Source organism: Festucalex cinctus, chromosome 20 (assembly GCF_051991245.1).
Source record: "Festucalex cinctus isolate MCC-2025b chromosome 20, RoL_Fcin_1.0, whole genome shotgun sequence".
NCBI classification, from domain to species: domain Eukaryota; kingdom Metazoa; phylum Chordata; class Actinopteri; order Syngnathiformes; family Syngnathidae; genus Festucalex; species Festucalex cinctus.
In genome coordinates this window covers 14,134,293-14,155,747 of record NC_135430.1, presented here as the reverse complement: position 1 = coordinate 14,155,747, position 21,455 = coordinate 14,134,293, and the positions used below count along the sequence as shown (strand labels likewise).

The following is a 21,455-nucleotide window of genomic DNA, read 5'->3' as shown; positions in this document are numbered from 1 at the left end:
TCATGCCTTGTTTACCTTGTCTTGCCACACCTTTTTTGTTTCCTACTTTGTTTTTGTTTGTATGTACCATGTTCTCCACATTGTTTTTAATGTTTTTTTTAAATACTAGCTGGGTTTTAGTATGCTGTAATCCGGATTACATGCATGTCCAGTCACTGAGTTTTTGCTCAAGAGTATGTGCGAGCTGTGTTTGCTGCTATGCTAACAAGAACAAACTGAAAAAATGAAAATGTGAAAAAGAAAACTCATATTTTTTTCCCTGATAATCTGAGTTCTAGGGTTGCCTTGGTTTCTTGTTAGACTCAGTTATGGGTGAAAACATTGGCAAAAAGTTGAAGTTTACCAAAGATCAGCACAATTAGCTTGATGCAGTCATTTCTGCTGAGTCATGGAGCCAACTTTTTTGTTTTTTCCCTCATTAAGATTTTGATAACTGTTGTGTGAATGTTGAGACAATTTAGAAGCAATGAAAGAGACCGTTAAAAAAAAAAAAAAATACATACTCTTAAAAGTATTGTTTAGCACCTGTCCCTCTCTCTATGTATGACATCACTGTTAAAAAAATTATGTTGAAGTTTACCATAAAATAATTAAAATGTGTATTTAAAGGGAAAAAATGTTCAATCAAACCATAAAATTACATCTGACAAAAGTCCGCAAGCCTATTGTGAAACGCCGTATACCAGCTAACAAAAATTAGCATAGATGTTCTAGTGATTACAAACCTTCAAACAACTGCTAATTTAACACAATGCAACAATGCATCCAAACTGAACATACAATACAGTAGTCACATGCTTATACTGTCTCTTCTCACTCAGAATAACATTTAATGGAGATTAGTTGAGGACCTTCTCTACCTCTTCTTCGTGCTGTTAATTACACTGACCACAGTGCTCAGAGGTGTTGTGGCACAATGTGGAACTACACTGAATGTGTACAACTTCTCATGGGGCTGCTATCTGTATGAGGATATACAATATAGCAGCCTGAATGGGAGAGCTCTGATTACCTTAACAAATAGCATCCTCCATTTAAGGCAACAGGAAAGGTTTTCATTGACAGCTTGCATAACAAAAGGTCAGCGATAGGCTCAGCACTACTAATTAAGTCCAATTGGTGAATGTCAGCTCCACAAAGGGCAATGCTAATCCACCGCGCTACCTCAATAAGAATCTGTGTGTGCGTGTATGTGCGTATGATGTGACAATAGGATTTATCACTACCACAATTCTGCATCATAGCTTGACGACAGATTTTTTTCCGACAAATGACATTCAACTTGTGATTTATGCAAAGCGTTCAGTCGACATATTTTGTGCGCATTAAGTCTAGTGTTGATTTGTTTTTGTTTCGCTCACAAATATTAAAACAAAACAAAACTGTGCAACTACTTGAGCCTCTCCGCTCGCATCGCCTCCTTTGCTTTCACGGCGAAAGAAAACGCAATAGCGCCGAGCCTCGGAGGAGCTGAACCTTTTGAAAAACACAGACAAACTGTTATGAAATGACAGGAAGATAATGTGATGGTGTGGTGTGCTGACCTTTAAACACAGGCTGCGGCTACATCCCAACCAGTGAAAACCCTGACCTTTGTAAAACCATTACAGAAGACTCGAATCTGAAAAGTCTGGGAGGGAGACACGCGCACATTGAACCGACTCAATCGTGCAAGTACAGCCTCATCTTCAGATGCATACATTTACATACATATACGAATTGGGGGGATTACATATTGACATCAATTAAAATTGTTTATAACGCCATTTGTGCCATGCCAGGAAAAAAAAGTACATCAGTAGATAGAATTAATTATGCACAATAATGTATATGCTATTCAAATGTAACAATATGACTGGTCATTGTTACTGTAGCACAAAGAGGATCAATAAAAATCGATTGTCTTCAATTTGAAATAATTGGTGTCAGTGATGATACGGCAAAATGACACAATGACAAAAGTGAGTTGGTTGGAAAACATTGATTCCAAAGAAACAGTTACAGTATACGCCTTGACTTGCTTTGTCTCGATGAATTTGTGTCTGTAAGTGGAAATTCAAATAAGGAATTAATCTTTTATTTGTTTCAGTTGAAGGGCAAATAATTATATGGACTGTGTTTACTTTCCTGAGAGCTTATTCAATATTTAAACATGGTAATGTGGCACACAAAGCCCAATAACTTGTTGATTCAGTTGTTAAAATAAATAAACTACAAAAGCAAATTCAAAGTGCTACCACAATAGTATGAGTAGTATGTAGTGTGAGTCACTTATTTTACGTTTAGTTTATCTCCAACGTAAATAATAATCAGCATGTAGAGAGAATGTTGAGTTCAGAATGTGATGATGTTGCCCTCAGCTTGTGTAACAGCGACATCTTTTGGTGTGTTCTGGGTGGTGCAGTTTGTGTCCAATGGCTGCTGTGGACTTCGACACGAGAGGCAAATGAAGAATTTTAGACAGAATGAACCCCTTTTGAAAAATTAAATTAACACCAAATCAGTTTGAATCGCTCAGAGGAAGCAGAGAGCCGATACCCCACTGGGACTTTTATTTTGAAAAATTGTGCTTTTATTTCGAAAGAAAAGTATGGAAAATGGGATCCTGGCTGCTTTTCCGTGTTTTGTGTTTGCGTAGACGTTGAGGAAGTTTGTCTCATTCATAAGTGAAACCTGTGACATGAATTGTCAGGCGGATTTGGCGGTTTTGACAAAAGACATGTTGGATTTGGAAGAAGACGAAGACTTGGAAGTTTTCAGTAAGGTACAATCAAACTTCCGAACTCGGACTTTTCAACTTTTTCACTCCTTGCGACGACGTGGAAATGGCTCAAGTGGAAACACTATCTTGTGACCAGTTTGCAGTTTTGTTTTTGTCTGTTAAACGCAACGTAAAAGTTTTGAATCAGCAGACGATGTGCCTTTTGTACTTAAATTAACTTTACCTGTGAAATTACTCCGCCCAATGATTTGTAAGAAGTTCGTTTTCAGTTATTTGCCCATGTTTGAAGGGACACACTCTAGTCTTTAAGTACACTATGAAATATGTCAACAAAGTTCCAAATGTTGCGGTTTTGCAAAGTAGATATCCTGCTAGTGTTATATAAAGTTTTGCAAATATGTCAGAGAGAATTTGGTCACTTTTCAAAATGTTTTTTTTGTTTGTTTTTTTTTAGCCTTGGGCACCACTTTTATAGACACAGTAGTGCCTCTTTTTTTTTTAACAGAATTTTCCAAACAACTGCAATACAAAACAAAACAAAATGTTCTTTCCTAATTTGTTCATCTTGTGTTTGCTTCAGAAATTATTAGGGACAGATGAGGATCAAATGCCCAATTCGCCCAGCTCAATGGTCAACCAGTACCAACTGGATGAAGATGAACAGCAGACTGGCTGCACCAAAGACTTGTTTGTTACCGTCGACAGCTCCGAGAGTCATGTGACAGCTATTGAGACCTTCATCATGTACAGAGTCGTGACGAAGGTATGGCTTGCTCACATGAAAATATTGACTTTTTAAATGGACGTGCTTTTAAAATACAAATGATTTGGTTGGGCAAAAATAAAATGTCATTTTTCCTTTCCAGACCACAAGGAGTGAGTTTGACTCCTGTGAATACGCGGTGCTCCGCCGCTACCAGGACTTCCTTTGGCTACGTAGCAGACTGGAAGACACCTATCCAACCCTCATCGTTCATGTATGTATAAACACGGCACGACTTTTGACTCAGGAGTGTGAAAAATGTGATCCTCCTTCAGCCTCTTCCCGAGAAGTTTGTGATGAAAGGCATGGTGGAGCGCTTCAGTGATGACTTCATCGAGACCAGGAAGAAAGCGCTACATCGCTTTCTCAATAAGATCGCCGGGCATCCCATCCTGTCTTTCAACCAGCACTTTAAGCTCTTCCTAACTGCTCAGGCAGGATGTGTATTTATTTATAGAACTTAATCGTTTTCTTTTATTGTTATGAGGGCAATTTAATTTCAACCGTGGTCCATCTGCAGGATTTCTCATCTCACAAGAAACAGGGTCCTGGCTTCTTGAGTCGAATGGGCGACACGGTACGAGCGGTGGCCAACACGGTGTGGGGCATCAAGAGCCGTCCGGAGGAGTTCACGCTCATGCAGGAATACGTGGAAAACTTTGGCTGCAGGATCTCGTCTGTTGATAAGGTTTCTCAGAGGATCATCAGGGAGCAGCGAGGTAAAAATAAATGAAAAAATACAACCAGTCAAATCTGAAACTGTCTGAAATATTGCAAAAGTCAAGATTATTTATATTTCTGCTATCTCAGATTGATTGTGTTCAATTCGACAGAGTATTTGGATGAGCTCAAGCAATACGGGCCCCTTTACATCCAATGGGCCGATTTGGAAGAGGATCTGCATGACCCGCTGAAACTCGTGGCCAACTGTGTGGAGGAATGCAGCAAAGAAACCGAAAAGCAGATCCAGCATCTCTCCGAGGTTTTGGTCCCCGTTCTTCATGAGTATGTGCTCTGCACCGAGGTCCTCAAGGTGAGTTGCAAGCATCAAATTCTGCAGGTCAAATGTATGATTTTATAAGATTACAGCAACGTTTCATTGGAATTCTTGTTGGACGTAGACGGTGATGAAACGGCGAGACAATATCCAGGCTTACTATGAGACCAAACATGAAGCACTTGCAACCAAAAAGGTGGACCAAGAAGTTGTAAGTGATGTTTGATATACTTCTATTCAGTTTTCAGCTCAATGTTTGTTTTGATCGGTTGAAATGAGGATTGTCAAAATGAGATAAAACTATAAAAACAGATGTTAGCCACTTGATGTTGACTCACCCAAAATGTTACGAGACAAAAATACTTGGGATGTAACGATAGTGGCAATATCGTGATATTAAAACTGCCACAATATCGTCGTCGTCATTTTCACGATATTTAAAAGTGTTAAAAAAAAAGTCAGGTTGATTTCCATTTGTGCAGTTCTAGCACCCTTTGGTAGTTTTTTAATGGTTTAATTTTCATTAGGGATGTTTTGGCCCTTCTATATTTTAAAATAACTAATTGTCAGATGAAGGGGATTGTAATATGCTTGTGAAGCGAGTCAATATGTGGACGAACTCGATGTGCAATATTACAATATTGTGGCCTATTTTAAATATCGCCAACCTCCCCACAATATTGTGATAATTATCGTATCGGGAGCTTTGTATCGTGATATTTGGATATTGTTACATCCCTAAAAGATACCAGATAAAAAAAATTGACTCCCAACTATCAGCTGATACATTTTTATCTTTTTTTTTTTTTTTTTTTTTGTAGATTGTGTTTAAAAAGGCAAGGCAGCTTTATTTGTATTAGCACATTTCATACACAAGTTAAATTAATGTGCCTGACATAGTTACAAAACATTTAAAGATTAAACCCAGATATTAAAAGAAGTTTAAAAGTCAAATACAGAAATTAAAAGTAGTTTACTAATATTACTAAAATACCATACATGATTTTGGAAAAATTTATTATAGAAATGCTCTAAAAGATCTTATTTATATAGTAATTATTGAGGGTGAAAATATAGTTTTTAACCTGAATGTAAAATTATTTACACTTGGGACTAACTTGAGTTCTACTGGCAGTTTATTCAATTGTTAAGCTTCTTATGCAGCATGTTTGCTTTGAGCTCAGTTATATTCCAAAAGTCTTTTTCATACGTTCAAATGTTTTTAAATTAAATTGAATTGAAATTGAATTAAATTGAAACTGTATAAATTTGTTTTTCTTTTTCACTGTGGATTGTCTGCATTCGGAGCCAACGCTGCATGTTATGACCCACTGTAGCCAGGAGAGGGCGATCTCACTCTAATTTAGAATGACACAATACCCTGAGGAAGATGCGCTCTTTTTAACATAAATTACCTTGGTTACATTAATACAGTATTGTAATATGGGATTATGTTCCTCAATAAGCACAAGCACAAGTACAGAGATTTAGATGATGCAGAACAATAGTTGGAGGCACTGAACTGTGTGTGTGTTTTTAGGGTCAGCTGGAGAAAGAAGTGGATTCTCTGGCAGATCGAATGGAAATGGCGAACAGTGCGTTGAAGGGCGATTGGGTCAACTGGCAGAACGGGATGAGAGATGACCTCAAGACGGCTTTCATCGCAACCGCTGAGAAGAATGTGGAATGCTATGAAAAGGTGAGCGTCAAATGCAATTATTCATTTGCTTCAAAAAACAATCCTCATAATTTTGAAATTAAGTACGTTTTTGGAAATTTTGATGGGGCTAAATAGATGAATAGATAATAATCATGTTTTGTCTTGCAGTGCCTTGCAGTGTGGGAATCCTTCCTCTTGTCTCAAAAAAGGGATCCCATCGAGCGTCAAGATGAAGATACTCTTCATATGTGAATGTGTCCTTAAAAAAAAAAAAATATGTAAACTAACAAAAAAAAATCTTATAAACCAGCACACATCTTTCATTTCAGTTTGAAATTAATGTTCTTTTGCATGACCAAAACAACAATGTGCTATATTTGTTCCAATATTGTAATATGTTATACTAGAATGTTTACATTTATTGATAGCATGGAAATATTACTGTACATTTACAAAATGAGTTTGTTGATGCAAGTACTGTACTCAGTCTGTAATTTGCTAAGTTAACACAATACACTTTATGTCATGTTTAGTTTCCAGGACATTTTGTTGTTGTTGAAATTTGATTTTGCTTCTTTTGATGAACTGTAATGACAAAGTTGTCACATTTAACGTCCAAGTTTTGTGTTTCAGATCATTTGACGAGTCACGATACTAAGCAGCACTTTTCCAATGTTCATATAGTTTTGGTTTGACCTTCTGAAATATTGCTTGACTTAATTATCAAATGATTAATAAAAGCTTTGACTGATCATTCAACTTGGGAATCTGATTTATGATATGTAATCTGGTTAAATACAATATATTGAAACTTAAGCATACTTGGTTAAAAAAAAATAAATAAAAACATACTTTGGATTGTTTGAAACATTTGGTTTTATTAACATTTTTTTTTTATAATCCCATATTTCAAAAACATGGGCCCAGAAGCGTACAAGAGGAACAACAATGGCAAAAGGGTCCATTTCAAACAACTCTCACTGGGTTGTGAAAAATACTGAGAAAATCTGTAAACCACACAATGAGAAGACATTTTCTAATGTTATATTAATGAACAATGAATATCACTATCCATAAAACATATTTAAGCAACGTGGAAAAAAAATGCCAACTAGAGATGAAATGGAAATACTGATGGGATCACTCAAACAGTGCATGGTCATAGAAAAAGTAAAAGTACACAGTAATTGAGTAAAAAAAAAAACGTGACTTAATATTTATATGTGCCGTCAATCGGATACAAATTCAGTTTTCGCTTAAATATACTGTGACATACAGTTTTGAGTAAATAAACTATTTGCAAGTCTGTATGTAGACTTTGTTTGAAGTGCTTCAGTGATTAAAAAAAAAAACTGTTAATGCTACAAAGAAAAATCTCACTTAGGTATTTCAACTTGAAATTGAAGTAATCAAAATTCAAATATTGAATGTCATTTGCAACATGACCACACAAAAAGCAACATAATCTGTTTAAATAAATCTGGAAATCTGGAAAGAAAAATAATTACCTCATGTCCACTGAAACGTGCATTCGGGAAATGATTTTACATTTTCAACTAGTATTTCAACTGTATTCTTACTGTACACTTGTGTCGACATATTAGAAATAAATATTACAGTATACATATTGAATTATTATTATTAAGATGTCAAATTTAATCTACCATAACAAGTCTATGTTCTGAAAACATACTGTTTTTTCCACATGATAAGAAAAATCTTTGGAAATACGTTTTAGTTTGCTTTTAAGATTGATCATTTATTCTCATAAAGCAATATTTTTGGTGTTAATTTCCTGAGATTTCATCCAGCCACTTTTGTCATTTCTTGGCTTAAGTATGTACAATAAACTGCAATTATTTGTGCGTATATCCTAAACTAAACATAATTGTACTATTAAAAAACATTTTCAAATATGATTGTAGGTGCCACCTCATAGTGCAAAGTTTTCAATATGGATTATCATTTGCAAATTTTCTTGACAACATTTTTGTAAATACTGCTGTGTTCCTCCCAGAATTTGAATTTTTGTAACAGCTAACTATATGATACTTGTGCCTTGACTAAAATAAACTCTATACATTGTTATATTGTGTTTCTACTTTCACCTGAGTCCATTTTGTTTTATTAAAAACAACGTAATAGTAGCTGAATATCTCAAGATGAGTAAGACAGTGCGAGATAGGTTTGACCTTGGCTGTACTGTAACGCTGGTTAGCTTAGCTTAGCTTAGCTTAGCTTTGTTTAGGTAACAACTCCCACTCCAAAGACAATTTTAATGCTGGCTATTTTACCAGCATTCAGTATCATATTCTCGAAATATTCTCACGTATTCTCTCAAAAAACTTTAATCTGATATACAATTTGAATACCAATTTAGAGTCGCTCTATCATGCTAGCTGCTAGCATGATATTTAACAGGTTAGCACATTCGCTAACAACAAAAACGTCTATACTACAATATGCGGATTTATTTTTATTTTTTGATACACCTCATGAAACAAAATGAAAATTGGAATGAAATATGGAATGTGTAGGAATAAAAATGCATATTGTGTGCAATGTTTCCCCACATATTTGCATTTTTTATCCTTTCTGATTCACTTGAAAAACTCATTTTGGAGTAATTTTGGTGCTTAGGAACTATGTTGAAGTGGCAATTAGAGCTTCATTTGGAAAGACCATCGCCATACTGTGCAATATAGAATTAAAAATTTGTGTTTTGCCAACTTTTGGGGGCTGAGGATTTCCGCTAACTGCGGCAGGGATGAACTCAGAAGGTGAATGAATACATGAAAACAAGCTTGGAAAACCTTAGAAATGATGTATATTCTCAAGATAATTTTTTTTCTTGGCTTTTTAGCCACCTGCGTCGACATACAGTATATTTAGTGCATAGATTAAAACCTTGCCGCTTCATTTCATGTTCATTTTTGTTTTCTTGAGATCAAAACTTCATATGATTTCATTCCAAACAAAACACAGCAACATAATAGAATACAGACACAGAGAGGGGATTGGGTTTACAGTTGCACTTGGGCTAACTGGATTTGATGGTGAAAAGCGGGGATGTCCTGTGCGTCTGCTTCACCGCTGACGTCATGTCATGTGACCTCAGCGAAGGTGATGTGGTTCTATGCAAGACGACAAAAAAATAAATACATGACTTCACGCGCTATCACACGTAGCGTGATTTGTAATGATAAAAAGATGCTCTTATGTAACACATTTATGATACAAAAATATTGTCCAACTTCTTTTATAAATCTGAATAAGAAGTAGGGAATGTTTCTTTCATCCCTGTCATTTTGTTTAGTGTGGCCAGTTTAGCTGCAAGGCTTCCTCGCTGTGCTATTTTTAGGTTGGTTCTTTTCCACCAAGCTTACCATAGCCGAGTTTAATACGAGGTGATATTTTTATTATTTTTTTAACTCATCTTCAGGCACTGAATTTCTTCACAGATGGACTTTGATTATTTTATTTTTTTCTCAGTCCAGCATAAGTCCACCAAATGTGCATCTTGGCTGGATCCATTGCTGCTAAGTCGGCTTTACTTGAGCAAAGGAAGATAAGACTGAAAACAGAATACATGCACTTTTTGAATTTAATGGATTACTGGATGATCTCCCAATCTGTTTGTTTGTATCTTTGGCAGACAAAATGTTCCTGTAGTCTCTATTTTGCTGCTGCCCTCATTTGTTACATCAGAGTTTGTCTCAGGAGAAGGCATGCAAGTCCATCTTTATCTCATCAGTTCCTAACAATTTTACCCTCAAATTTTTGTCTGGATTTTCTGTTGTAGTGTATATGTAATTTTGTGTATGGTATTAATTAGAGATAGATGTGTGTTGTTGTTTTTTTCTTCAGGGCCAATAACCGATATTTGAAGCCCACATTGTAATGTCTTAAAGCATGTTTATTGAATAATTTTTCTGATTTTTCCAAATGTAGTTTTTTTTTTTTTTTTAATCAGACAATAGAATTCATTGCTAAGAAAAATGTTCAGGGATCTCCCAAGGTTATCAATAAGTCTTAAAAAGATTAAACAGAAATTTAACCAAGTAAATACCATAGCTCTCTAGTTTTCAACAGGAAATATTTTTTTCCAAAATTAAAAAAATACCTAAAATTTAAACTTTCACATTTCTTTGTTTTAAAGTTTTATCGGCCGTCAGATTTTTTTTTTATTTTTTTATTTTTTTTTTTTTTTTTTTTTTTTAAAGGCAGATACCAATAGTAGTCAAAATGCCCAATATCGGCACCCATAACTTCCTGACTACCGGGAAAAAAAATATTGCCCAATCATGTTTATTTAGAAATTCACCAATCTTTGTGAAGTAACTGGAATACTGCAAAAGATTTTTTTGAGGAAAAAAAAGTTTTTATTTTTAAGCTATGACGTGTCCACTACAGAGGACATTTTTTAAAACTTAAATGGTAGGCTCAAATCCAGTTACAATAATTTAATGTGTTCTTAAGAGTCTTATAGAACACATGCTAACAACATTTAAAGCCTAAATTTGTTCAATAAAAAGTGTTATACACTTACTTTACCTAAAAAGTGCTTGCACTGAGGGAAGCCATTTTCTTTTATGATACAATCAAAGGTAGCAAAGCCCCACCCTACACATTTGGTATCATTGGGAAACTCTGAATGTCTGAATGAGTTAATTCAATCGTATGCACTGGGTGGAAGATATTCAGACTTAAAAAGGTCCACTACAGAGGACAAATTTTAATTGCTGGCCATGTGAGTTGAGTTGAGTTGAGTTGAGTAAGTCTCATAGTGACCTGTGAGGCGATATACTTCTCCAGAGGACTCTCCACTTGGCCCATGCCCAGAATTGTTGCGTTCACTTGCAGTTCTACTGGCGTGTCATCATTCAGCAGCAACTTCCCTTTGAAATAATGCACCACGCACACCACCTAAATCGAGAAACCATGATTCAATTTGTAGTTTGGAGGTTAACAATCATATAATCTGTAATTAGAAGAAACAGACCGAATACGTTTATCTTGGTCTCGTCAGACCGCAGCACATAAACTCAATAAAGCCAGTCTTCTTTGCCACTTCAAGTGCCCATGATAGGATTAAAAAAATTAATAAAAATACTCACCAAGAACGTGGCAATGGCAGTGCCGATCATGAAGCCGGCAATGACATCCGACCAGTGGTTGCGATATTCCGCGATGCGATTTAGTCCCGTGAGGAAGGCCAGACACACAAGGGCGAGGGACAAGACCGGCTTGGCAAGGCGAGTGCCTTTCACCTGAACTGTGCACGTCACATACATCTGAAAGGAAGATTGAAAACACTGTCATCATGACCCATATGTGACATCCGTGACTGCGCTTCCATGCGACGCACGCACACGCTCAAAAAGGCAACAAAACAACTAAGGCCGCTAAATTGAAGTGACACTTCTCCTGTAAAATTGTTCACTGGCTCTTTTCTTCTTTTTCAGGCTTTTGTGTCGCACGCTGCTGTCACCTTTCATCCCGCTCTCGCTCTCACTGCTTCTCTGTGAGGCTTTCTCGTCACAAACTGCTGTCGCACCTTGTCACGGAACGGGAGGTGACCCAAATGTGGAGTAAAAGAAGCTCACTGGAATGAAGTTACGTAAGGGAAATGCCCAATCGATTGTGTCAAACAGTGTTACCGACTTTGTGACTTTTGCTACATATGCTCGAAACCAGTTGCGTGACAAAGTGGATGTTTAACAAAACTGAGGCTATTCGCAGGTGAAAGAAACCGTAATTCATAATTGACTGTAGTTTAAACCAGGCATGGGAAATTAAATGCTGGATGGGGCCACAAATTCATCCAGAAGTGCTACTAGGGGGCCCACATAGGAGCTAACCAGATGTATGACAAAAATACTTTGAATATGGACCATGGGCGGGAATACCGGTACTCGAAGGAGCGCCCTCTTGTGGCCATTTTGCAATCAAGAACAAGAAACGACAAATTTGAGTATAAAATTGCCATTTATTTCATACAATTTAAAGGAAAAATGCTGTATTGGGATAGATCAGAAAATTATTTATTTTTACGAAATGTTTTATTTTATTTATTTATTTATTTATTTATTTATTTATTTATTTATTTATTTATTTATTAAGAAATGACATTTGAAGAATAGAAATTTGCCATTAATTTCATGCAATTTTAAGGAAAAATGCTGTATTGGGATAGATCAGAAAATTATTTATTTTTACGAAATGTTTTATTTAATTAATTTATTTATTTATTTATTTATTAAGAAATGACATTTGAAGAATAGAAATTTGCCATTAATTTCATGCAATTTTAAGGAAAAATGCTGTATTGGGATAGATCAGAAAATGATCTGTTATTTTTAGGAAATTTATTTATTTATTAAGAAATGACAAATTTGAAGAATAGAAAATTGCCATTAATTCCATGCAATTTTAAGGAAAAATGCTGTATTTGGATATATCAGAAAATTATCTGTTATTTTTACGAAATGTTTTATTTTATTTATTTATTTATTTATTTATTTATTAAGAAATTACATTTGAAGAATAGAAATTTGCCATTAATTTCATGCAATTTTAAGGAAAAATGCTGTATTGGGATAGATCAGAAAATGATCTGTTATTTTTAGGAAATTTATTTATTTATTTATTTATTTATTTATTTATTTATTTATTAAGAAATAACAAATTTGAAGAATAGAAAATTGCCATTAATTCCATGCAATTTTAAGGAAAAATGCTGTATTTGGATATATCAGAAAATTATCTGTTATTTTTAGGAAATGTTGTATTCATTTATTTATTTATTTATTTACTAAGAAATGACACATTTTAAGAATAGAAAATTGCCATTAATTTCATGCAATTTTAAGGAAAAATGCTGTTTTGGGATATCAGAAAATTATCTATTTTTAGGAAATGTTTTGTTTATTTAATTCCCAGTGCAAAGGGCTGTCTTGTATAAAAATGTCCATCTATGGACAGCACAAAACTGCTGAACAACAAAACCAAGTCACTTTACGCATTTGAAAAAATGCAATTATTATTGATTATTGAGGTATTATATTTGTCCTCCATATCATTCAAAATCCACAAAAAAAAAAAAGCCTACTCATGTTGTAATATAAGGCGGTATAAGATAAAAAGTGCAATGCAGCAAAGCCATGTCTGCCATCTAATGGTGAATAGTGATATTACAACTTAAAACTACAGTTGACGACAGTTCTGTGGATTTGCACATTCACAATTTTTTTCAGTATTTTTGAAAAATATATTTTGTGTATTTTCCATTTTCTCCTGCTTTTTTTCCCACCATTGCTGCCTGTGAAAAACATTTCATTAATATTTATCAGCATTTTCTTTTCTTTTTTATTTAAAAAATAATCAATAAAATCAATCAGCTTTTATGGTGACCACGATATATATACAATAAAATGAATCAAGAATAGTGTAACTCACAGCCAGGTAGAGTGCGGCGTATATGCTGAGAGCGGCCTCCTTGGACGGGAAGGTTTTGCGGGCATGCAGGATGTCATTCTGGTTTCCTGTGCAGGCCTCCTGGTGGCTGATGTAGCGGAGGGCCTGATGGCATCCCAGCGCTGTGTAGTTTGGTTTACAGATGGTCATAAAATACGGTGCCAGGTTCCCCGTCACTACCTGGCCTGCGTTGACGAAGATGTCAACAGTGAAGAGGCCAAAGGTGTAAACTCCTGGGAAGAAAAAACATGGACCCACAAAATTTATTGTTATTTTATTTCTGTTTTGTTTGTTTTTTTTCTAGTGAGACGAGCACATTTTCTCGATTATTCTTCGTCACGGCGGCTCCAGATGTTGACAGGTCAGTTTTTAACAAGCATGAAATGGATTTTGTCAAGCCTTGTGTGACTCACTTGCTGCCGAGGCTCATCGTTCTAATTCTGTCCTACTTTCCCCCCCGCCACGAACGTGGCGATGTGGGTGCGTTGCGTTTTACGGATGACTGCTGCTTTCGAGCGAGCCATCCCTCACCTCTGAAATTGCTTATTAGGGCATGAACATAATTCAGTTCGTCTGATTGAATAAAGCTGCAGGAGCACTGTGTTTGCTTCCTGTACAGTGGAGGGCAAATATGTATTTAGAAAATGAAATACTCTATGTAGTTTACACATAAATGTAAAGTTTTGTGGAAATCTAAAATATTACAGTATCCATTTTTTTGTATGTATAAACAGTAAATTATCATTAAAAAAATGAAATTGCCAATAATAGAGAAGAGAACATTTTGTCTCACTAGTCTAAAAATGTGTAACGAACAATGGCACAGGATAAATGCAAATTTTCTCAGGCACAGAACAGCAGGTTTTAGTTTTATGACAAAACACACACTGTGCTCTGAGTCACCATCAAATATAATTAATTAATGTTCAAACCTTTTGTTCTGCTGTAGAAAAAGAGTAACAATAGGAACCCACCATAATGTGACTATATAAGCACACTGGTGTGTCATGTTAATTATTTATTTGAAGCTTATTTTTTCCATGGTGCAAAGGATTCTACATCTTCAATGTTTTTTGAATAATATGGGCCAGCAATTGTGAATTTAGTTTGGATTTTCATACCATTAGTTTCTGTGAAGAATTTCACCTACAGGAAGTCAACCACAATTTTGTATTTTTTTTATACTGTAATATGTTCTATGCACCCCCACTAGTGTAAACACACCATTCCGATTAATATTGTGTTCCACCCATTGTTATCCATTCAGGAGGCGGCCATTCTGTCATTTTGTCCACTAAAAATGACATCACAGTTTCTCAACAACCAATCACAGCTTGAGCAACTGTGATGTCATTTTCAGTCGACAGCAAGTGGCAAAATGGCTGCCTCCTGTGATGGATAATAACAGATGGATTTTGCGGCTTAATTCAAATACTACAAACGTAATATTAGTCATAATTTTGTGCTTTTACTAGTGGGGCAGAATAGAACATATTACTGTAAAGAAAATTTGGGGGTTAGCTTCCGCTCCTGAAATGTAACCCAAAAACAAAAGTCCCTAACTTTTTTGCCATGTATAGAAATCTAAAATGTGTCACATACCAAGGAAGCGAAAAGTCCTGCGCACGAGCGGGTTGAGATAACAGCAGTCTCCGGTGGCAACAGTCTTCTCTGAATGGTCAAACTCTTTTGATGTGTACTGAACCAGGAATAGCACCGTCTCTGTTATTGTGATCTGTTAGAAATGAAATCAGACAAAATGGCAGCATTTACACAAATGCATATTGTTTATTGTTGGCTAATGAGAGCGTGCAAGACAGTGGGTAGGATACACGTGAGAAGAAACGGCAGCTAGCAGCTCTGTCGATCATAAACACAGCGGAGACTCCCTTGCCAAGAAAGAGCTGAACAGTGCATATTTGGACTGCTTATGAACCATGTGAATAAACTGCTGTCAAGACGCTATGCTCAGGGTGTTTTTGCTGAGCTCCGCGTTTAGCACCAGATGCGACATCTGCCGTGTTGTCAGTGGGTTCAGCTCAGAAATCACGGCCTCTCTCTCTTACAAAAGGTACAACGTTTTCGGATTATTAACTCATTCACTGCCATTGACGGAAAAAGACGTCAAATGATGCATTTTATTTTCTGGTCTGGCAATGAATGTGTTAAGCGGCGGAACTAATGAGAGAGCGTTCCAAAAATCACTCTATCATGATTAATATGTGATTATTTTTCAAGAGATGCTCACGCAATGTTAGCTAGTCAAATAGCTTCAACCAGAATGATCTTAAATGATGAAAAACACGCACCTGCACCACTCAATTGTCAACAATTTTTGGAAGCCAAATGCTTTCATTTCAGCCTTGGGTAGGCAGTGCCTACCTTGTCTACCCTGACAGCACATCACTGCATACCATCCAGACATCGTCTTTATATCTTTAACTCTTTGACTGCCAAAAACGTTTAATAACGATTCGTAAAATCACGATATATGCCACCATAAACGTTAAATTACGTCAACTCTGTTTTTTGTTTTGTTTTTTGTTTTATTAATCAATGGGCAGTGCAACGTTGCCTGGTCAATAGGTTGTGGAATCAAAAACAACCACTAACTATGGCCAGCAGATGGCAGCATTGTATCTCTTTTCAATGGACTGCCGGTGTATGAAATTACAAAGAAACATGACGAAATCTGATGAAATAGAACTTTTTCAAGGATGATGTGAATGATCATATTGAAGTTTTTTTGATAACGTGTGGCAGTAAAAGAGTTAAAGATCTGGTCCCGTCCACAAAACTTTTCTAGCTGACGACCACCAATTTGGAGGTTCTCATTCTCATCCTAACTGCTACACATTCAGAAGTTGTCAAGGTTACAAACAAACTACAAGTGACAAAGGACATCCTAGAAGAATCCAATCCTCACAAGAAACAAATAAGGCTTACTGACGAACCAGACTCTGACCCAGAGAGAGAATCGGTGACCACATGAAGGATGACCAAAAACAACTCATTCGAGGTCTTTTGGTGTATGCGTTGTCCGGTTCCTCAAATCATGGGCATAAAGCACCTAACAATGGAGCTACTCCAAGTATCATTTCAGTACTTGGTAGCATATGAAAGTGTGAGTGTGTGACAACAAAACAACAGTTGACATATCGTAGCTTATTTGCTAACTAAACATTTTAAAGCCAAGCATAATTTTTGTTGTCTTCTGCGTCACTTCCAAGTGAACAAGCGATGATAACTCTTGAACATCCGCAGACCACGGTCCAATGTACTGTATGTCTCAAAACGTCGTTGCAAATTGGTTTTAAGGCTTTATTCACACCTGCCAGTTTGGTTCTGTTAAAAGGAACCCTTCTGGTACGCTCCAAGCGCATTTTGTTTAGTGTGAACGCTATTATCAGAAATGAGATGAGCCCCAAACAAGCATTTGAAGAGTTGGTCCAATTACTGAGGACTTTTTGATGTTCGGTATAATGTTACGATCCTCATGGTGGTGGTTGATTTCTTTTTTATCACAACGTATCTTTGACCTTGTAGGTGTATGACATCATATCATCCCTGGAAAATCATCTCATTTCCTACAATCTGTAATAGAATTTTGTCACTCAAGCTCAAAAGCGGTAATGTAGCTATTATGCCAAGGAAAATGACATCATCATAAAAATTCTGAGACTCACCAGCAGTGTTGGTAAAACTGCCACTACGGCATACAGCAGAATGGGCGGGATGGCGCTGTGGTCCTCCGGTCCAAGGTAGGGTTTAGTGTAGGTAGTATCATAGCAAAAGAATCCCTGCACATGCACACTGAAGGTATCGGTGTACTCAAAATAATAAGCCAGCATGACGGTCCCGGCCATGATCACCAACTGAAAGTACAACATGATGCAAACGAACGATTACAAGACATTTAATTCCAAAAGAATTCTATTTCCCTCTCTCTTCTACCCAGCGTCCCCCTCCTCCATTCTGGCAGCAGTTCATGGCTGCTCAGCTTTTCGTGACGAGCCCCTCTCGTGATGGCTCCCCAACCCTAATTTGCTCTTTCTCTCCTGCAGCTACGACCAGTGGATGTGTGTGGGGGTGGAAGAGGAAGAGAGGGGGATACTGGGTTGGAGACGAAAGGGAGGGAGCGCGGATGGGTGTGTATGAGCGTGTGAAGCATTTTGAAAGTGAGTAATGCGTGTCCGAAGGAGGATGCTTCCTCACATTGGCCACCGCCCACCTTCTTTACATGAGTGAGAGAGAGTGCGAGAGAGCGAGAGACAGAAAATGTTGAAGGTTCGATATTTTAGCTTGGAAAACACGTATTATAATAATAATAATAATAATAATAATAATAATGATAATAATAATAGTATGGTCATAGACAGACATTACTGCAACAAAATAATAATAATAATAATAATAATAATAATAATAATAGTGTCAAACAGTTCTTTAACATAATAATAACAAACATTTCTTTAACATAATAATATAACAATAATAATAATAATAATAATAATAATAATAATAATAATAATGTCAGACATTTCTTTGACATAATAATAATAATAATAATAATAATAATAATAATAATAATAATAATAATAATAATAGTAGTATGGTCACAAACATTCCTGTAACTGAATAATAATAGGGCGGCACGGTAGTCGAGTGGTTAGCACGTCCGCTTCCCAGTTCTGAGGTCTCCGGTTCGAGTCCAGGCTCGGACCTTCCTGGGTGGAGTTTGCATGTTCTCCCCGTGCCCGCGTGGGTCTTCTCCGGGTACTCCGGTCTCCTCCCACATTCCAAAGACATGCATGGCAGGTTAATTGGGCGCTCCGAATTGTCCCTTGGTGTGCGTGTGAGTGTGGATGGTTGTTCGTCTCTGTGTGCCCTGCGATTGGCTGGCAACCAGTCCAGGGTGTACCCCGCCTACTGCCCAGAGCCAGCTGAGATAGGCGCCAGCAGCCCCCGCGACCCTTGTGAGGAATAAGCGGTCAAGAAAATGGATGGATGGATGAATAATAATAATAATAGTATGGTCACAAACATTCCTGTAACTGAATAATAATAATAATAATAATAATAATAATAATAATAATACAATCGCATTCCAATTCTATCTATTTTGCGGTCTGACGAGGCAAATGTTTTGGGTGACTGAACATGGTTGGCTACTGGATTCATTTTGATACCTAGAACTTATTTTAATCTCCATTACTGCCTTTGTGGTAGCATTCTAATCATTTTTGGATATTCTGTAACTATTGATACACATTTGCGTAACTTTTTTTTTTTTTTTGGGGGGGGGGGTCATTTTAATGATTAGAAAATGGATAGAAAATGGATGGATGGATGAATAATAATAATAATAATAGTATGGTCACAAACATTCCTGTAACTGAATAATAATAATAATAATAATAATAATAATAATAATAATAATAATAATAATACAATCGCATTCCAATTCTATCTATTTTGCGGTCTGACGAGGCAAATGTTTTGGGTGACTGAACATGGTTGGCTACTGGATTCATTTTGATACCTAGAACTTATTTTAATCTCCATTACTGCCTTTGTGGTAGCATTCTAATCATTTTTGGATATTCTGTAACTATTGATACACATTTGCGTAACTTTTTTTTTTTTTTGGGGGGGGGGGGTCATTTTAATGATCATAGCAACCATCTTAAAATGTTAGTCAAGGATCAATGAACAAAATGTTCCCTGTATAGTAATTAATATAGGTAACAAAATAAACCTGATAGTGATCTCTTTATTGCTACTACAAAGCCAATCTTAAATCATGGATAAAAAAAATAACGAAATAATTAACTGCTGTAATTCACTCCAAGAAAAGAGTGAGGAATTAAAGCATTTTGTTGAGATGAGAAATGCCTACACTGTGTTTTGGACCATTACTATGCCAAAGGCAGCAGTATGACCCAGATACAGGGAATACATCACACAACAAGGCATGCAAATTCACCCAAGCTAACAGCCACACGCATCACATTCAAAAGTATATCAATAATTTCTCAATCCACACAAATTGCATCAATATTTTCTTCCACGGAGCTACAAGAGGAACATGAGCAGGATTTTTTTCCCCCTAAAGTATAAATGGACCAAAATAGATCTGGTCAGTCAAGTATATAAACAGACAAATTGGTTTCACCATTCGATATGAATAAAAATGAAACGCACAGCAGAAGAGGAGGTCATGTTCTACTCACATTTTTTAAGTCTCATCTTATCTACATTATGCTAAGTAAAATAGTAACCATAACCCACTGATGATCGAGAACTTTCGACAGTCTTCTTGAATAAAAATAGTGGTGACAGCCATCGTGGAGCTCTGTTATGTCCCACAGAAGCTCAAGTTCAATTGACTGTGCATCACAACAAAAGTTCCATCACGGCAACTTTCAAATGGACATGGAAACATAAGGTACAGCGATTGGATATAGAGATGAGGAAACATCGATTAAAAGGTAGTCTAGGCCATTGGCAAAGGTAGGACCAAGGACAAGCCTAAAAAGCCTTTTCACACTGCACTTAGCAGGTTGAATAAATAAATGGCGGTCATATATATATATGAGTGAAAAATGAGCAAAGATGAAAGATTTCTCACCCTAACCTAACAACAAATGTGACCTCTTGTTTTGTTTTGTTTTTTACCCTTGTCAATACACACAAACACCCCACTATGGCAAATACTTCTCTTCAGTTCACTGTCACCATGGTAACAACCTGAACACTGAAGACAGGCTGATGCTGCCTTGCGGCTGCATCATTTGTGTGTTAGAGGGTTACAACACGATGATATAGATGCTACTCCTGCATGGATTTTCCTATTATGTGTTAGCATTAAGCTAGCTGGACTTTCCCAAGACAAAATCATGTGGTTGATTTAACATAAGCAACATGTTTTGTGTTTATGGTGTGTTTATGTTGTGTTTTGACAATCAAGTCTGTGTGTGCTTTTGCATTTGCTTTATTTACACAATTTAGACGCGTTTATAATATTACATTGGTGACATGATTTTGGAGAGTTAGGAATGTAAAAAAAAAAAACAATCAACCAGTCAATGTAGTCTGAACCATAGGTCGGAACCCTTTAGGCTATGTCACTCCATACACTTGACATTACTGCCACCTAGTGGAAACACACAGAACTTATCAGTATATCTCTGTCTTTCAAACAGCCATTAACAACCCTGGTTTAAAACTCTAACCCTAGTTTGAAACCGTAACCATAGCTTTGAACCCTCATTTGAAACCCTATTCTGAAAACTGAGGTCAAACATGTTGACAGTTTTTGTTTTGAACCAATAATTTTAGATGTGATGAACTGTGACCCTTCGTTGAAACCCTACTCTTACTCTGAAACTCAACTCTGAAAACGTAACTTTAGTTAAAACATCTATGTTGGACAGTTGTTGTTGTTGTTGTTGTTGTTTTTAAACCAATAATTTTACAACGACTGTGATAAATTGTGACCATTCATTGAAACCCTATATTTTTACTCTGAAACCCTAACTCTAACTTTTGTTTTGTTTTGTTTTGTTTTGTTTTGTTTTGTTTTGTTTTGTTTTGTTTTGTTTTGTTTTGTTTTGTTTTGTTTTGTTTTGTTTTGTTTTGTTTTGTTTTGTTTTGTTTTGTTTTCGACGATAAAACCAGCGTCTCTACCCGTGCAAAACTGTGGAAAACACTGCCATCTTCAGGCGAGAAAGCACAATTGCATGTTTCCCCCTAAAAGGGAGAACGCAAAACTGGAGCGCGACGGTGTCCAACTATAATATTATATGACTAATGCGCTCCTGGCGACTCTTTCATG

The 21,455-nt window shown here is 36.3% G+C and overlaps 2 protein-coding genes across 4 annotated transcripts; one reads left to right on the top strand and one right to left on the bottom strand.

The window, feature by feature from the left end:
* Positions 1–6,901, top strand: snx7 (sorting nexin 7). 3 transcript variants are annotated; one of them, XM_077509004.1, is made up of 9 exons: positions 1–59; positions 3,303–3,485; positions 3,589–3,699; positions 3,761–3,919; positions 4,006–4,204; positions 4,319–4,518; positions 4,607–4,693; positions 6,023–6,181; positions 6,311–6,901. In XM_077509004.1, exons 1-9 carry the CDS (start codon positions 3–5, stop codon positions 6,392–6,394), a joined length of 1,239 nt encoding a protein of 412 aa, XP_077365130.1. In that variant the 5' UTR covers positions 1–2; the 3' UTR covers positions 6,395–6,901. The 3 variants fall into 3 exon arrangements, with proteins under 3 accessions (XP_077365130.1, XP_077365128.1, XP_077365129.1); XM_077509002.1 differs by having other exon boundaries at positions 39–173; XM_077509003.1 differs by lacking the exon at positions 1–59 and adding an exon at positions 2,418–2,764.
* A 99-nt stretch (positions 6,902–7,000) lies between these two features.
* LOC144008951 (phospholipid phosphatase-related protein type 5-like) lies at positions 7,001–17,836 on the bottom strand. Its single transcript, XM_077508338.1, has 6 exons — positions 17,305–17,836; positions 15,221–15,353; positions 13,601–13,851; positions 11,260–11,436; positions 10,934–11,068; positions 7,001–9,276 (listed from the first exon to the last, which is right to left on the bottom strand). The coding sequence occupies exons 1-6, from the start codon at positions 17,506–17,508 to the stop codon at positions 9,247–9,249; spliced, it is 930 nt and encodes a 309-aa protein (XP_077364464.1). The 5' UTR covers positions 17,509–17,836; the 3' UTR covers positions 7,001–9,246.
* Between the last annotated feature and the right edge of the window lie 3,619 nt (positions 17,837–21,455).

What these genes read in the sequence shown, in the direction of transcription:
- snx7 (XM_077509002.1), top strand. Translation starts at nt 69, where the DNA reads ATGTTCTCCACATTGTTTTTAATGTTTTTTTTAAATACTAGCTGGGTT. An exon ending in TCTGCACCGAGGTCCTCAAG is followed by an intron (nt 4,519 to 4,606) that starts GTGAGTTGCAAG and finishes TGTTGGACGTAG; the next exon opens with ACGGTGATGAAACGGCGAGA. An exon ending in ATGTGGAATGCTATGAAAAG is followed by an intron (nt 6,182 to 6,310) that starts GTGAGCGTCAAA and finishes TTTGTCTTGCAG; the next exon opens with TGCCTTGCAGTGTGGGAATC.
- LOC144008951 (XM_077508338.1), bottom strand. Translation starts at nt 17,508, where the DNA reads ATGTTGTACTTTCAGTTGGTGATCATGGCCGGGACCGTCATGCTGGCT. An exon ending in CAGTTTTACCAACACTGCTG is followed by an intron (nt 15,354 to 17,304) that starts GTGAGTCTCAGA and finishes CATTTCTAACAG; the next exon opens with ATCACAATAACAGAGACGGT. An exon ending in CTGCCATTGCCACGTTCTTG is followed by an intron (nt 11,069 to 11,259) that starts GTGAGTATTTTT and finishes TTCTCGATTTAG; the next exon opens with GTGGTGTGCGTGGTGCATTA.